The following is a 17,326-nucleotide window of genomic DNA, read 5'->3' as shown; positions in this document are numbered from 1 at the left end:
CATTACATCCTTGCTTTTATATACTGGTCCCCTTGAAATGAATGCTAACATTGCATTTGTCTTCCTCACCACAGACTTAACCCTAACCCTAACTTCTCTTTTTCTCACACTGCAAGAGTGTGTCACCTTGGTCAAAAGCTCCCACCATGTCGAAATTAGATTGTTCTCCAGCGTCAGCAATACGAATTACAATTTCACCTGCACTAGACAACAACCAACACAAACCTAGCATCGGTCAGAATGTGTTCAGTGTGTGTCTATTGCAGATGCAGTAACCAATGGTGTTCGTACTTACTGCTCCTCTGGGATGCGCTCGACAGCTCGCAGAGAGTGTGGATAGCAGACGTAGCTGGCAAGAGCCTGCATCAGAGAATCCTTAATATCTAAACAGGGAGAGAAAGAGAATGAGAGAGGATCAAAGCTTTTTATTAACTTAATTAATGCTGTGAATAATTTCCAATAATGCATACAAAACCTACTCAGTACTGTACACTACATCCTAGGCAGGAGATGTCAATCTCATTAATTAGGAATGAATTGGCATAATTGAAATCATCGATAGTGGAAGTTACAGATTAAGCCAGGAGGTCATCATTCAATTCAACCTCCTCAGTACATGAGAACTGTTCGGTGTTTGTGGTAATCTGCACAGTCATGAAACACCAGTCGATTCCTACTTATGGACGTATTGGTGAAAGCAGTGGAGATGGTAGCTTATTTGGTAGCCAAGGAGTTAAAACAGCCAAACCCCAAATAGAGAAACATGCAATGTTTTAGTGTGAACCAAAGTTTCAAGGTTGCCACATGCAAGGAGTTAACGTTTTGTGAAGATCAGAAAATAAACACAAGGAGATTGATAACTTAATTAACAAAATGATCTTCAGGATTAATTAATTACTGGATGAACTAATCTGGCATGAGATAATGAACATACCTCAAAGTAACATTGTCTACACTCCACTAAGCTGCAGCTATAAATTGGGAAGACAACTCACTTTATTTAGATCCAAGGACCAAAATGACTAATTAATTGGGAAGTGGACATCTGGTGGTGGTAAAATATAAAACAAGGTGTTTCTTCTAATGCATCCCGATTGGCATGAAGGGCCTAAATGACAGAAGAGTTGGCTATTAATATAATAACAATAAATAACTAGAGGCCTAGGTAGCTGGTCAAGATGGCTCCAGCAAACAATGCTACCACGGGTGACATCTTCCAGATGGTAAACTGTTTCTTTTCTTTCTTTTACATCTTTTTCTTTTAAATGTGGTTCTGATAATGTTGAAGCCAGTGATCTACAGTTTGATGGTATGTTTTCAGGCCGACTGAATCAACTGGTGTTTTGCTGTCTCCAAGACGTTCCAAGAGACAAGCAGCCTTGGGGCCAAGGAACACAAGGTGCGAGCCCACAATCTACTCCATTTCTTGCCGCTCTCACGATTAAAGTGTTGAAGACGACTGAAACATTAAGGTGAGTGCGGAAGTCAAACGAGACTTCAATTCCATCTACCAGCCTCTCGCCCTCAATGCTGCTGGAGGAATGTCTGCGTGTGGTGGTCTCTCTCACTCTCCCTCTCGCCCTCAATGCTGCCGAAGGAATGTCTGCGTGTGGTGCTCTCTCTCTCCCTCTCGCCCTCAATGCTGCTGGAGGAATGTCTGCGTGTGGTGGTCTCTCTCTCTCTCCCTCTCGCCCTCAATGCTGCCGGAGGAATGTCTGCGTGTGGTGGTCTCTCTCTCTCTCCCTCTCGCCCTCAATGCTGCCGGAGGAATGTCTGCGTGTGGTGGTCTCTCTCCCTCTCGCCCTCAATGCTGCTGGAGGAATGTCTGCGTGTGGTGGTCTCTCTCCCTCTCGCCCTCAATGCTGCCGGAGGAATGTCTGCGTGTGGTGGTCTCTCTCTCTCTCCCTCTCGCCCTCAATACTGCTGGAGGAATGTCTGCGTGTGGTGGTCTCTCTCTCTCTCTCTCTCTCTCTCGCCCTCAATGCTGCTGGAGGAATGTCTGCGTGTGGTGGTCTCTCTCCCTCTCGCCCTCAATGCTGCTGGAGGAATGTCTGCGTGTGGTGGTCTCTCTCTCTCTCCCTCTCGCCCTCAATGCTGCTGGAGGAATGTCTGCGTGTGGTGGTCTCTCTCTCTCTCCCTCTCGCCCTCAATGCTGCTGGAGGAATGTCTGCGTGTGGTGGTCTCTCTCTCTCTCTCGCCCTCAATGCTGCCGGAGGAATGTCTGCGTGTGGTGGTCTCTCTCTCTCTCCCTCTCGCCCTCAATGCTGCCAGAGGAATGTCTGCGTGTGGTGGTCTCTCTCTCTCTCCCTCTCGCCCTCAATGCTGCCGGAGGAATGTCTGCGTGTGGTGGTCTCTCTCTCTCTCCCTCTCGCCCTCAATGCTGCCGGAGGAATGTCTGCGTGTGGTGGTCTCCCTCTCTCTCCCTCTCGCCCTCAATGCTGCTGGAGGAATGTCTGCGTGTGGTGGTCTCTCTCCCTCTCGCCCTCAATGCTGCTGGAGGAATGTCTGCGTGTGGTGGTCTCTCTCCCTCTCGCCCTCAATGCTGCTGGAGGAATGTCTGCGTGTGGTGGTCTCTCTCTCTCTCTCTCTCGCCCTCAATGCTGCTGGAGGAATGTCTGCGTGTGGTGGTCTCTCTCTCTCTCTCTCGCCCTCAATGCTGCCGGAGGAATGTCTGCGTGTGGTGGTCTCCCTCTCTCTCCCTCTCGCCCTCAATGCTGCTGGAGGAATGTCTGCGTGTGGTGGTCTCTCTCTCTCTCCCTCTCGCCCTCAATGCTGCCGGAGGAATGTCTGCGTGTGGTGGTCTCTCTCTCTCTCCCTCTCGCCCTCAATGCTGCTGGAGGAATGTCTGCGTGTGGTGGTCTCTCTCTCTCTCTCTCTCGCCCTCAATGCTGCTGGAGGAATGTCTGCGTGTGGTGGTCTCTCTCTCTCTCTCTCGCCCTCAATGCTGCCGGACGAATGTCTGCGTGTGGTGGTCTCTCTCCCTCTCGCCCTCAATGCTGCTGGAGGAATGTCTGCGTGTGGTGGTCTCTCTCTCTCTCGCCCTCAATGCTGCTGGAGGAATGTCTGCGTGTGGTGGTCTCTCTCTCTCTCTCGCCCTCAATGCTGCCGGAGGAATGTCTGCGTGTGGTGGTCTCTCTCTCTCGCCCTCAATGCTGCCGGAGGAATGTCTGTGTGTGGTGGTCTCTCTCTCTCTCCCTCTCGCCCTCAATGCTGCCGGAGGAATGTCTGCGTGTGGTGGTCTCTCTCTCTCTCCCTCTCGCCCTCAATGCTGCCGGAGGAATGTCTGCGTGTGGTGGTCTCTCTCTCTCTCTCTCGCCCTCAATGCTGCTGGAGGAATGTCTGCGTGTGGTGGTCTCTCTCTCTCTCTCGCCCTCAATGCTGCTGGAGGAATGTCTGCGTGTGGTGGTCTCTCTCTCTCTCGCCCTCAATGCTGCTGGAGGAATGTCTGCGTGTGGTGGTCTCTCTCTCTCTCTCTCGCCCTCAATGCTGCTGGAGGAATGTCTGCGTGTGGTGGTCTCTCTCTCTCTCTCTCTCGCCCTCAATGCTGCTGGAGGAATGTCTGCGTGTGGTGGTCTCTCTCTCTCCCTCTCGCCCTCAATGCTGCTGGAGGAATGTCTGCGTGTGGTGGTCTCTCTCTCTCTCTCGCCCTCAATGCTGCCGGAGGAATGTCTGCGTGTGGTGGTCTCTCTCTCTCTCCCTCTCGCCCTCAATGCTGCTGGAGGAATGTCTGCGTGTGGTGGTCTCTCTCTCTCTCTCCCTCAATGCTGCTGGAGGAATGTCTGCGTGTGGTGGTCTCTCTCTCTCTCGCCCTCAATGCTGCTGGAGGAATGTCTGCGTGTGGTGGTCTCTCTCTCTCTCTCTCGCCCTCAATGCTGCTGGAGGAATGTCTGCGTGTGGTGGTCTCTCTCTCTCTCCCTCTCGCCCTCAATGCTGCTGGAGGAATGTCTGCGTGTGGTGGTCTCTCTCTCTCTCTCGCCCTCAATGCTGCTGGAGGAATGTCTGCGTGTGGTGGTCTCTCTCTCTCTCTCGCCCTCAATGCTGCTGGAGGAATGTCTGCGTGTGGTGGTCTCTCTCTCTCTCCCTCTCACCCTCAATGCTGCTGGAGGAATGTCTGCGTGTGGTGGTCTCTCTCTCTCTCCCTCTCGCCCTCAATGCTGCTGGAGGAATGTCTGCGTGTGGTGGTCTCTCTCTCTCTCTCGCCCTCAATGCTGCTGGAGGAATGTCTGCGTGTGGTGGTCTCTCTCTCTCTCTCCCTCTCGCCCTCAATGCTGCTGGAGGAATGTCTGCGTGTGGTGGTCTCTCTCTCTCTCTCGCCCTCAATGCTGCTGGAGGAATGTCTGCGTGTGGTGGTCTCTCTCTCTCTCCCTCTCGCCCTCAATGCTGCTGGAGGAATGTCTGCGTGTGGTGGTCTCTCTCCCTCTCGCCCTCAATGCTGCTGGAGGAATGTCTGCGTGTGGTGGTCTCTCTCTCCCTCTCGCCCTCAATGCTGCTGGAGGAATGTCTGCGTGTGGTGGTCTCTCTCTCCCTCTCGCCCTCAATGCTGCTGGAGGAATGTCTGCGTGTGGTGGTCTCTCTCTCCCTCTCGCCCTCAATGCTGCTGGAGGAATGTCTGCGTGTGGTGGTCTCTCTCTCCCTCTCGCCCTCAATGCTGCTGGAGGAATGTCTGCGTGTGGTGGTCTCTCTCTCTCTCTCTCCCTCTCGCCCTCAATGCTGCTGGAGGAATGTCTGCGTGTGGTGGTCTCTCTCTCTCTCCCTCTCGCCCTCAATGCTGCTGGAGGAATGTCTGCGTGTGGTGGTCTCTCTCCCTCTCGCCCTCAATGCTGCTGGAGGAATGTCTGCGTGTGGTGGTCTCTCTCTCTCTCCCTCTCGCCCTCAATGCTGCTGGAGGAATGTCTGCGTGTGGTGGTCTCTCTCTCTCTCCCTCTCGCCCTCAATGCTGCTGGAGGAATGTCTGCGTGTGGTGGTCTCTCTCTCTCTCCCTCTCGCCCTCAATGCTGCTGGAGGAATGTCTGCGTGTGGTGGTCTCTCTCCCTCTCGCCCTCAATGCTGCTGGAGGAATGTCTGCGTGTGGTGGTCTCTCTCTCTCTCCCTCTCGCCCTCAATGCTGCTGGAGGAATGTCTGCGTGTGGTGGTCTCTCTCTCTCTCGCCCTCAATGCTGCCGGAGGAATGTCTGCGTGTGGTGGTCTCTCTCTCTCTCCCTCTCGCCCTCAATGCTGCCGGAGGAATGTCTGTGTGTGGTGGTCTCTCTCTCTCTCCCTCTCGCCCTCAATGCTGCTGGAGGAATGTCTGCGTGTGGTGGTCTCTCTCTCTCTCCCTCTCGCCCTCAATGCTGCTGGAGGAATGTCTGCGTGTGGTGGTCTCTCTCTCTCTCGCCCTCAATGCTGCCGGAGGAATGTCTGCGTGTGGTGGTCTCTCTCTCTCTCTCGCCCTCAATGCTGCCGGAGGAATGTCTGTGTGTGGTGGTCTCTCTCTCTCCCCCTCTCGCCCCCAATGCTGCTGGAGGAATGTCTGCGTGTGGTGGTCTCTCTCTCTCTCCCTCTCGCCCTCAATGCTGCGGAGGAATGTCTGGTGTGGTGGTCTCTCTCTCTCCCTCTCGCCCTCAATGCTGCTGGAGGAATGTCTGCGTGTGGTGGTCTCTCTCTCTCTCCCTCTCGCCCTCAATGCTGCTGGAGGAATGTCTGCGTGTGGTGGTCTCTCTCTCTCTCCCTCTCGCCCTCAATGCTGCTGGAGGAATGTCTGCGTGTGGTGGTCTCTCTCTCTCTCTCGCCCTCAATGCTGCTGGAGGAATGTCTGCGTGTGGTGGTCTCTCTCTCTCTCCCTCTCGCCCTCAATGCTGCTGGAGGAATGTCTGCGTGTGGTGGTCTCTCTCTCTCTCTCTCGCCCTCAATGCTGCCGGAGGAATGTCTGCGTGTGGTGGTCTCTCTCTCTCTCTCGCCCTCAATGCTGCTGGAGGAATGTCTGTGTGTGGTGGTCTCTCTCTCTCTCCCTCTCGCCCTCAATGCTGCTGGAGGAATGTCTGCGTGTGGTGGTCTCTCTCCCTCTCGCCCTCAATGCTGCTGGAGGAATGTCTGCGTGTGGTGGTCTCTCTCTCTCTCCCTCTCGCCCTCAATGCTGCTGGAGGAATGTCTGCGTGTGGTGGTCTCTCTCTCTCTCCCTCTCGCCCTCAATGCTGCTGGAGGAATGTCTGCGTGTGGTGGTCTCTCTCTCTCTCTCGCCCTCAATGCTGCTGGAGGAATGTCTGCGTGTGGTGGTCTCTCTCTCTCTCTCCCTCTCGCCCTCAATGCTGCTGGAGGAATGTCTGCGTGTGGTGGTCTCTCTCCCTCTCGCCCTCAATGCTGCTGGAGGAATGTCTGCGTGTGGTGGTCTCTCTCTCTCTCTCCCTCTCGCCCTCAATGCTGCTGGAGGAATGTCTGCGTGTGGTGGTCTCCCTCTCGCCCTCAATGCTGCTGGAGGAATGTCTGCGTGTGGTGGTCTCTCTCTCTCTCCCTCTCGCCCTCAATGCTGCTGGAGGAATGTCTGCGTGTGGTGGTCTCTCTCTCTCTCTCGCCCTCAATGCTGCTGGAGGAATGTCTGCGTGTGGTGGTCTCTCTCTCTCTCCCTCTCGCCCTCAATGCTGCTGGAGGAATGTCTGCGTGTGGTGGTCTCTCTCTCTCTCCCTCTCACCCTCAATGCTGCTGGAGGAATGTCTGCGTGTGGTGGTCTCTCTCTCTCTCCCTCTCGCCCTCAATGCTGCTGGAGGAATGTCTGCGTGTGGTGGTCTCTCTCGCCCTCAATGCTGCTGGAGGAATGTCTGCGTGTGGTGGTCTCTCTCTCCCTCTCGCCCTCAATGCTGCTGGAGGAATGTCTGTGTGTGGTGGTCTCTCTCTCTCTCCCTCTCGCCCTCAATGCTGCTGGAGGAATGTCTGCGTGTGGTGGTCTCTCTCTCTCTCCCTCTCGCCCTCAATGCTGCTGGAGGAATGTCTGCGTGTGGTGGTCTCTCTCTCTCCCTCTCGCCCTCAATGCTGCTGGAGGAATGTCTGCGTGTGGTGGTCTCTCTCTCTCTCCCTCTCGCCCTCAATGCTGCCGGAGGAATGTCTGCGTGTGGTGGTCTCTCTCTCTCTCGCCCTCAATGCTGCTGGAGGAATGTCTGCGTGTGGTGGTCTCTCCTCTCTCGCCCTCAATGCTGCTGGAGGAATGTCTGCGTGTGGTGGTCTCTCTCTCTCTCCCTCTCGCCCTCAATGCTGCTGGAGGAATGTCTGCGTGTGGTGGTCTCTCTCTCTCTCTCGCCCTCAATGCTGCTGGAGGAATGTCTGCGTGTGGTGGTCTCTCTCTCTCTCTCCCTCTCACCCTCAATGCTGCTGGAGGGATGTCTGCGTGTGGTGGTCTCTCTCTCTCTCTCTCTCGCCCTCAATGCTGCTGGAGGAATGTCTGCGTGTGGTGGTCTCTCTCTCTCTCCCTCTCGCCCTCAATGCTGCTGGAGGAATGTCTGCGTGTGGTGGTCTCTCTCCCTCTCGCCCTCAATGCTGCTGGAGGAATGTCTGCGTGTGGTGGTCTCTCTCTCTCTCCCTCTCGCCCTCAATGCTGCTGGAGGAATGTCTGCGTGTGGTGGTCTCTCTCTCTCTCCCTCTCGCCCTCAATGCTGCTGGAGGAATGTCTGCGTGTGGTGGTCTCTCTCTCTCTCTCTCTCTCGCCCTCAATGCTGCTGGAGGAATGTCTGCGTGTGGTGGTCTCTCTCTCTCTCGCCCTCAATGCTGCTGGAGGAATGTCTGCGTGTGGTGGTCTCTCTCTCTCTCCCTCTCGCCCTCAATGCTGCTGGAGGAATGTCTGCGTGTGGTGGTCTCTCTCTCTCTCCCTCTCGCCCTCAATGCTGCTGGAGGAATGTCTGTGTGTGGTGGTCTCTCTCTCTCTCTCCCTCTCGCCCTCAATGCTGCTGGAGGAATGTCTGCGTGTGGTGGTCTCTCTCTCTCTCCCTCTCGCCCTCAATGCTGCTGGAGGAATGTCTGCGTGTGGTGGTCTCTCTCTCTCTCCCTCTCGCCCTCAATGCTGCCGGAGGAATGTCTGCGTGTGGTGGTCTCTCTCCCTCTCGCCCTCAATGCTGCTGGAGGAATGTCTGCGTGTGGTGGTCTCTCTCTCTCTCCCTCTCGCCCTCAATGCTGCCGGAGGAATGTCTGTGTGTGCTGGTCTCTCTCTCTCTCCCTCTCGCCCTCAATGCTGCCGGAGGAATGTCTGCGTGTGGTGGTCTCTCTCTCTCTCTCTCTCGCCCTCAATGCTGCCGGAGGAATGTCTGCGTGTGGTGGTCTCTCTCTCTCTCGCCCTCAATGCTGCCGGAGGAATGTCTGCGTGTGGTGGTCTCTCTCTCTCTCTCGCCCTCAATGCTGCCGGAGGAATGTCTGCGTGTGGTGGTCTCTCTCTCTCTCTCGCCCTCAATGCTGCCGGAGGAATGTCTGTGTGTGGTGGTCTCTCTCTCTCTCCCTCTCGCCCTCAATGCTGCTGGAGGAATGTCTGCGTGTGGTGGTCTCTCTCTCCCTCTCGCCCTCAATGCTGCCGGAGGAATGTCTGCGTGTGGTGGTCTCTCTCTCTCCCTCTCGCCCTCAATGCTGCGGAGGAATGTCTGCGTGTGGTGGTCTCTCTCTCTCTCCCTCTCGCCCTCAATGCTGCCGGAGGAATGTCTGCGTGTGGTGGTCTCTCTCTCTCTCCCTCTCGCCCTCAATGCTGCTGGAGGAATGTCTGCGTGTGGTGGTCTCTCTCTCTCTCGCCCTCAATGCTGCTGGAGGAATGTCTGCGTGTGGTGGTCTCTCTCTCTCTCCCTCTCGCCCTCAATGCTGCTGGAGGAATGTCTGCGTGTGGTGGTCTCTCTCTCTCTCGCCCTCTCGCCCTCAATGCTGCTGGAGGAATGTCTGCGTGTGGTGGTCTCTCTCTCTCTCTCGCCCTCAATGCTCGCCCTCAATGCTGCCGGAGGAATGTCTGTGTGTGGTGGTCTCTCTCCCTCTCGCCCTCAATGCTGCTGGAGGAATGTCTGCGTGTGGTGGTCTCTCTCTCTCTCTCGCCCTCAATGCTGCCGGAGGAATGTCTGCGTGTGGTGGTCTCTCTCCCTCTCCCTCTCGCCCTCAATGCTGCTGGAGGAATGTCTGCGTGTGGTGGTCTCTCTCTCTCTCCCTCTCGCCCTCAATGCTGCTGGAGGAATGTCTGCGTGTGGTGGTCTCTCTCTCTCTCTCGCCCTCAATGCTGCTGGAGGAATGTCTGCGTGTGGTGGTCTCTCTCTCTCTCGCCCTCTCGCCCTCAATGCTGCTGGAGGAATGTCTGCGTGTGGTGGTCTCTCTCTCTCTCTCGCCCTCAATGCTGCTGGAGGAATGTCTGCGTGTGGTGGTCTCTCTCTCTCTCCCTCTCACCCTCAATGCTGCTGGAGGAATGTCTGCGTGTGGTGGTCTCTCTCTCTCTCCCTCTCGCCCTCAATGCTGCTGGAGGAATGTCTGCGTGTGGTGGTCTCTCTCTCTCTCGCCCTCAATGCTGCTGGAGGAATGTCTGCGTGTGGTGGTCTCTCTCCCTCTCCCTCTCGCCCTCAATGCTGCTGGAGGAATGTCTGCGTGTGGTGGTCTCTCTCTCTCTCGCCCTCAATGCTGCTGGAGGAATGTCTGCGTGTGGTGGTCTCTCTCTCTCTCTCGCCCTCAATGCTGCTGGAGGAATGTCTGCGTGTGGTGGTCTCTCTCTCTCTCTCGCCCTCAATGCTGCTGGAGGAATGTCTGCGTGTGGTGGTCTCTCTCCCTCTCGCCCTCAATGCTGCTGGAGGAATGTCTGCGTGTGGTGGTCTCTCTCTCTCTCCCTCTCGCCCTCAATGCTGCTGGAGGAATGTCTGCATGTGGTGGTCTCTCTCTCTCTCTCGCCCTCAATGCTGCTGGAGGAATGTCTGCGTGTGGTGGTCTCTCTCTCTCTCCCTCTCGCCCTCAATGCTGCTGGAGGAATGTCTGCGTGTGGTGGTCTCTCTCTCTCTCTCGCCCTCAATGCTGCTGGAGGAATGTCTGCGTGTGGTGGTCTCTCTCTCTCTCCCTCTCGCCCTCAATGCTGCTGGAGGAATGTCTGCGTGTGGTGGTCTCTCTCTCTCTCTCGCCCTCAATGCTGCTGGAGGAATGTCTGCGTGTGGTGGTCTCTCTCTCTCTCCCTCTCGCCCTCAATGCTGCTGGAGGAATGTCTGCGTGTGGTGGTCTCTCTCTCTCTCGCCCTCAATGCTGCTGGAGGAATGTCTGTGTGTGGTGGTCTCTCTCTCTCTCTCCCTCTCGCCCTCAATGCTGCTGGAGGAATGTCTGCGTGTGGTGGTCTCTCTCTCTCTCGCCCTCAATGCTGCTGGAGGAATGTCTGCGTGTGGTGGTCTCTCTCTCTCGCCCTCAATGCTGCCGGAGGAATGTCTGCGTGTGGTGGTCTCTCTCTCTCGCCCTCAATGCTGCCGGAGGAATGTCTGCGTATGGTGGTCTCTCTCTCTCTCCCTCTCGCCCTCAATGCTGCCGGAGGAATGTCTGCGTGTGGTGGTCTCTCTCTCTCTCCCTCTCGCCCTCAATGCTGTTGGACAATGGTATCGAAGCTCAGGGTCTGCAGTTTGCAGATTGGACTGTAGTTTGATTTTGTGTTTTTATATTCTGTGTTTTTGCTCGTCCTTTCTTGTTGCCGTTTGCACGAATTTGTTGTTTTTTGGTGGGAGAAGGGAGGTTGATGTTTTTCTTTGAATGGGTTCCATGGTGTTCTTTGTTTCGTGGTTGTGGAGAAGATGAATCTCAGGGTTGTATACTGCATACATGCTTTGATAATAAATGTACTTTGAACTTTGAAGCAATTAGAACTGGTCAAGATACTGATGTGGGGAATGGGACCTCTGTATGAACTTCCAGAATCAATTGATTCCATGTTCTATACCTGACTTGGTTAGGACCAATAACAAGAGTGATACACAACAGATGAAATCAGCAATAGGGTGATACTGTGGTAACTAACATCCATGTGCAAAGGGACGATGGGGGACAAAAATGGCGAAAGTACCACCCAATTCACAAGGAACAGGAAGGATAAGTGGGAGATGGGTCCTGGAAACCTCGAACTGTATGAGAATCTAAAACCAACACTCAGAAAGGTGAAGTGCTGAATATAGGATTCAGAGAAAGCTGAAAGTGATTTCTTTGCGTCTTTATTTGTGAAGCAATTAAGAATGAATAATACAAAAAATACTTTCACTAGATGTCAGTGAATTCAGCACAACACAAGGTAATACCAGCAGCCTCAAAACAATAAACACCAAAACCGCACTGCACCACAATACTTGTTCCACTGCGTACCCAGCTCAATCTTCTGCTGCTCATTTAGCTCCAAACACTGCAACATAACTTGGAGCTTTGTGGCTGCTTCAACAAAACTAGTCTGATGGACTCTGCGAATGGCTTGGACAAAGAGGAGCCTCTGTGTCCCCACCAGCCTGGTGGACTGAAAAAGCTAACCATATGATTGGGGAATGTTTTACATTCACAAATATTCAGTAACGATTGGATCATCTTACAAAATAAACTTTGTTTTAAATCAGAAATATTATGTATCTTTAAAATTACAGATACAATAATCAAATCAAATCATTAAAACAAACATAAATAAATAATAATGGAATGAACGCAATGTTATGTCAATCTTATAAACTGCTGAGATCAATCTAACCCTTCCCTCCGACATAGCCCTCTAATTTACTAATATCCACATGCCCATCTAAGAGTTTCTTAAATGTCTAATATATCTGCCTCTACGACCACCCAAAGTATTGGTGAGTTCAAACTACCTGCACACAGACCTGGGTCCTTCAACACTTCGTTCATTTCAGCTGAATCAAAAGCTACACCCAATAGCAAACCTATACAGGTGTACCCCGCTTTTTGAATGTTTGCTTTAAGAACCCTCACTGTTACGAAAGACCTACATTAGTACCTTGTTTTCGCTAACAGAAGGTGTTTTCACTGTTACGAAAAAATCAGCGCGCGATAAAAGGCAGCGCGCGCCCTGAGCAGCCGCTGTCCCCCGGATTCGGAATGGCATTCTCGCCGGCATTGCTTAAACACATGCCTGTGAGCAGCCGTTTGCAAGATGAGTTCTATGGTATCGGAAAAGCCTGAAAGAGCTCGTAACAGTGTTACACTTAGCATAAAACTAGACATAATTAAGCGTTTCGATCATGGTGAACAAAGTAAGGACAAAGTGAGTTTGGCTTGTGGAAGCTGACGAAGATGATGTTGAAGAGGTTTTGGCATCCCATGACCAAGAACTGATAGATGAAGAGCTGATGCAATTGGAAGAAGGATAACAATCGAAACCGAATGAGTAATGATAAAGTACGACTTTAATTTTGAAAGGGTACGTCGGTTTAGGGGATATTTGCAGAATGGTTTGAATGCTTACAAAGAACTGTATGATCTAAAAATGCGCGAGGCTCAGCAGTCAAGCAAGCCTTCCACATCAGCCACAGCAGGCGACGAACCTCGACCTTCGACATCGAGGCGGGCAGTCATAAGAGAAGATGAGCTGCCTGCCCTGATCGACGATGAGATGGCACCCCAGTGTCCCACCACCTGAACACCCAGGCCGCAGAAAGATACTGATTTGCGGAGAATGCAGCAGTAGCCGGGAGACACACAGCACATCTTTAATAAAAAAGCCGAAATAAACATGCTAATTAATTAGGTGCCGCCCGACACGTAATTGGCGGCCCAGATCAGAGGCGACACATTGTGAACAATGCGGGACATAGCTGGACATTGAAATGGCAAGAAGAATGTACCTTCAAAGTAAAACTGGGGAAAAAGATAGCGAAGCCTCGAGCAAGAAGGCGGATGTTACAGTAATGGCGCCGTTGCACGCTGCTGGAGCTGGACCTGGACCTGCGCTACCCGATGACTTGGAGAGGCTTCGTTTAGTACTTATTTCTGACATGACGCTAGCACTGCATTCTGCCTTAAAAAGAGAACTTGAAGATGCTTTATCACCAGTGAATGCTACCATGGAACAAATCATGTCTTCTTACGAGTCACACGATGACCTCGAAAATCGGTCACGGAGATCCAATTTGAGAGTGGTTGGCATTCCTGAAAATTTGGAAGGCTCGGGCTCTGTTAAATTTATGACCGAGTTTTTTGATGAAGCGCCGGGGCCAAATTTTTTCCCAAGTCCTCTCGTACTTTCGCGTGCTCAGCGAGTCGGACGTAAACCATCCGGTGTCTCTGGAGCCAAGCAAACGAGACCAAGAACGTTCCTGGTTTGCTTTCACTCCTTTCAAGATAAGCAACGCATCATCAATAGACGGAAGCAGGAGCTGTAATTCCGCGGACACCGCATGTTTTTTTATGAAGATTTTAGCGCGGAGCTGGGTAAAAAACGAGCAGCTTTCAAGGAGGTGAAATCCCTGCTTTACGGGAAAGGGGTCAGGTTTGGCCTCTTGTATCCTGCCCAGCTCCGTGTCATACATGAAGGTAAAAAGCATTATTTCGATACACCAGAGGCAGCCGAAGAGTTTTATCATTTGCGCTGAGGAGAAGAAGAACGAGAAGAGCAATGACTTTTTTTTAGGTTATCCATGCAGCATGGAAGGGGCCTCATGCTGAGGCAAACTGTTAATTTTCACAATCCACTTCTTTGTTCATTTTTTCCAGTTTAATTTATGGAACGCAATTGGGTCGAACTGCTATGCTGCCGAAATTGATTAACAAAAACTTTCAACCAGCAAAATGTAAATATTTGGGATTTGTATCTCGGGCGTTTAAGTTGCCCAGTGTGTTTTTTTTGTTTTTAATGCTTAGCTTGACCTGTGTCATCTTTAGCCTATATGTTATATTAAAGGTAGTATAAGTGATAGGATAAATGTTAAGGAGGGGAGCCACCCTAGATTAGATTGAAAGTTGGGCTGTATGGGGAACGCCTTGGAAGTTTTTTGTTGGGTACTGCCTGCGATCATCCTCAATTGAGGAGGTAGATCCAGGTTTCAGGGGTTAATTGTTTTTTTTTGTTGTTTGTGTAAAGGGGTGGGGGGAGTGTTCTGGGAGATTATCATGGCAGTTTATTCTTTTGTGTGTTACGGATTGATCAGACTTTCTTTTCATTGTGCGTTATTGTGTGCAACTTATGCCCTCGCACTGTTTTGGATTGTGGGCCCTGTGTGCTTTTTGATATGGTTAGCGTGAGTACTGCCGATGGAGGCCACCCTGTGAGGTTTATTTCTTGGAATGTAAAGGGGCTCAGTGGTCCGGTTAAAAGAGCTAAAGTTTTCTCTCATCTGAAACAATTAAAAGCAGATACACTATTTCTACAAGAGACACATTTAAGAGTGGAGGACCATAATAGACTTCGTAAAGCATGGATTAGTCAGGTTTTTCATTCCAAATTTAATAGTAGGTCTGGGGGGTGGCAATATTAATCACCAAAAGAATGCAGTTCACACCATCTGATGTAATCAGTGACCCTAATGGTCGCTTTATTATAGTCTCTGGTTCTCTCTTTCAGATACCTGTTATTTTGATAAATGTTTATGCTCCTAATTGGGACGATGTCCAATTTGCAAATAAGGTTTTGTCATTAATACCTAACCTGAATACACATAAGCTAATCTTTTCCAGAGATTTGAACTGTGCTATTGACCCACTGCTTGATAGGTCTTGCCCTAGGGGAACATTTTCAGGTATGGCAAAGGCCTTCTCGATGTTTATGCAACAAAATGGTTATATGGATCCTTGGAGATTTTTGAATCCATCAGTTAGGCAATTCTTTTTCTTCTCTCATGTTCACCACTCCTATTCCAGGCTAGACTATTTCTTTATAGATAACTCCTTGATACCAATGATTAGACAAATTGAATACACTGCTATAGTTATATCTGATCACTCGCCCGTGAAACTGGACCTATGTTTTCCTTTAAACGTTAGAGAACGGCTTCTGTAGAGACTTAACCTCCTTTGCTTTCTAATGAGAAATTTTGTAGTTATATATCGGCTAACATTGACACATTCTTCGAGACTAACAAAACTGAGTCGGTATCGTACTCTTTACTTTGGGAAACTTTAAAAGCTTACTTGAGGGGTCAAATAATATCTTATACTTCACATGCCAATAAAGAGCGTAGGAAGGAAATGCAAGTGTTATTGCAATCTATTTTGGACCTGGATAGAAAATACTCTGAGGCACCCGCTGCAGAATTATATAAAAGCTGGGTTGATTTGCAAGCGAAGTTTAATCTTCTATCTACAAACCTATCAGAACAATTAATTCTTAAGACACGTGGCCTCTATTATGAATATGGTGACAAGGCGAGCCGGCTTATGACTCATCAGTTGAAACGTCAAGCTGCATCACGACTTGTTCCCCAGATAAGAGACACGCACCAGAACTTGACAAGCAATCCAAAAGAAATTAATAACATCTTTAAAACTTTTTATTCCTCTCTGTATGCCTCAGAGTTCCCCTCAGATAAAACAGATATGGAACGTTTTTCAAATAATTTGGAAATACCAACTCTTGAACCAAAGGAGGTGGAGAACCTAGATCGGGCTCTTGGGCAGGAAGAGATTAATAATGCCATTATGGCTATGCAGAGTGGTAAGTCCCCAGGTCCTGATGGTTATCCAATAGAATTTTATAAGAAATTTAAGGATAAGCTCATACCAGTCCTTCTAGAAGTGTTTCAGGAATCTTTGGAGAATGGCTCCTTACCCCTTTCTCTTTCACAGGCAGCTATTTCACTGCTTCTTAAAAAGGACAAGGACCCGACTCAATGTGGATCATATCGCCCCATCTCACTTTTGAATGTAGATGTGAAAATTTTGGCTAAAGTGCTTGCATGTCGTTTAGAACGTCCCCTTCCCAAGATAATTTCAGATAATCAAACAGGTTTTATTAAAAATCGCTATTCTTTTTTTAATATCCATTGACTGGCTGATGTGGTTTATTCACCCAGTGATTCTCCAAGTCCAGAGGTTGTTATCTCCTTGGACGCGGAGAAGGCGTTTGATAGAGTGGAATGGGTATACTTGTTTAGTGTTTTGGAGAAATTTGGATTTGGCAGAATATTTATAGCTTGGGTTAAGCTATTATACCACTCACCTTTAGCATGTATACAGACAAATTATTTTCGAACTGACTATTTCCCATTAATATGTGGCACTCACCAAGGCTGCCCATTGTCCCCTCTTCTTTTTGCAATTGCAATTGAGCCTCTCTCTATTGCACTTAAGGCAACTACATTATTTCAAGGTGTTAGAAAAGGAGACATGGAACACCGTGTTTCCCTATATGCTGATGACCTCTTACTTTATGTTAGTGACCCTGTAGGTAGTAGTCCTGCTATTGCGTCATTATTAGGTCAATTTGGTGCCTTCTCTGGCTATAAGCTGAACTTTCGAAAAAGCAAATGCTTTCCCATTAATAACTTGGCCCTACAGATCCGACAGGAATCCTTGCCTTTTCCTTTATCTCAAGATGGTTTTGTATACCTAGGAATACATATTACTCGCTCTTTTACATCTCTGTTTGAAGCTAACTACAGGCCTCAGGTTAGCCAAATGAAGGCTGATTTCGAGAGATGGCGCAGTTTACCCCTTACTATAGCTGGGAGAATTCAGTCAGTGAAAATGAGTATACTTCCTAGATTTCTCTATTCGTTTCAGTGTTTGCCAGTTTTCTTTTCTAAGTTATTTTTTTAAATCAGTCGACCAAGCTATAACCTCCTTTATTTGGGAAAATAAAGTCCCAAGGGTTAATAAGCACACTCTCCAAAGAGGTCGTGACGTAGGTGGAATGGGTGTTCCCAGCTTTATCCATTATTACTGGGCATCGAACATTCAAAAAGTATTATTTTGGCTTCACCGGCCAGATATAATCTGGTGCCTGCTTGAGTCACGGTCTTGCCACTCCTCGTCTCTCCCAGCTTTGGTGTATTCTTCCTTACCATTGAAATCCTCTCAATTCACATCTAACCCAGTCGTGCTCTCCACCCTCAAAATTTTTAATCAATTTCGCTGCCACTATAAGTTCATATCAGCTTCAGTTTTGGGCCCCATTCATAAAAACCATTTCCTCCCTCCACATTCGATTCAGCTTTCAGACAATGCGGTTTGAACAGTCTTATGCGCATTAAGGATTTGTATACTGATAACATATTTGATAGTTTTGATAACCTGCACAGTAAGTATGGCCTTCCGCATAATCATTTTTTTAAATACCTGCAGATTCGCCACTTTGTTAAGGAAAAATTTCCCTCTTTTCCTGTTCTACCACCTGCTATGTTATGGGAAAAAATTCACTCTTAGCTTTAACAGTAAGGGGCTGATCTCTGAACTATAC

General features: G+C 50.2%; 1 protein-coding gene across 3 annotated transcripts in view; it reads right to left on the bottom strand.

Annotated features, from left to right (window-relative positions):
* Positions 1-17,326, bottom strand: part of LOC134356709 (E3 ubiquitin-protein ligase RNF123) — a 435,173-nt gene that overhangs the window by 211,511 nt on the left and 206,336 nt on the right. For all 3 annotated transcript variants that reach the window (XM_063067762.1, XM_063067763.1, XM_063067761.1), the window contains one exon: positions 296-383. In XM_063067762.1, the coding sequence (XP_062923832.1) occupies positions 296-383 (88 nt within the window). The remainder of the gene's footprint in view (positions 1-295; positions 384-17,326) is intronic.

This window comes from Mobula hypostoma, chromosome 15 (assembly GCF_963921235.1).
Source record: "Mobula hypostoma chromosome 15, sMobHyp1.1, whole genome shotgun sequence".
Taxonomy (NCBI): Eukaryota; Metazoa; Chordata; class Chondrichthyes; order Myliobatiformes; family Myliobatidae; genus Mobula; species Mobula hypostoma.
Note: the sequence above shows the minus strand (reverse complement) of the source record. Positions and strands in the feature narration are given on the sequence as shown.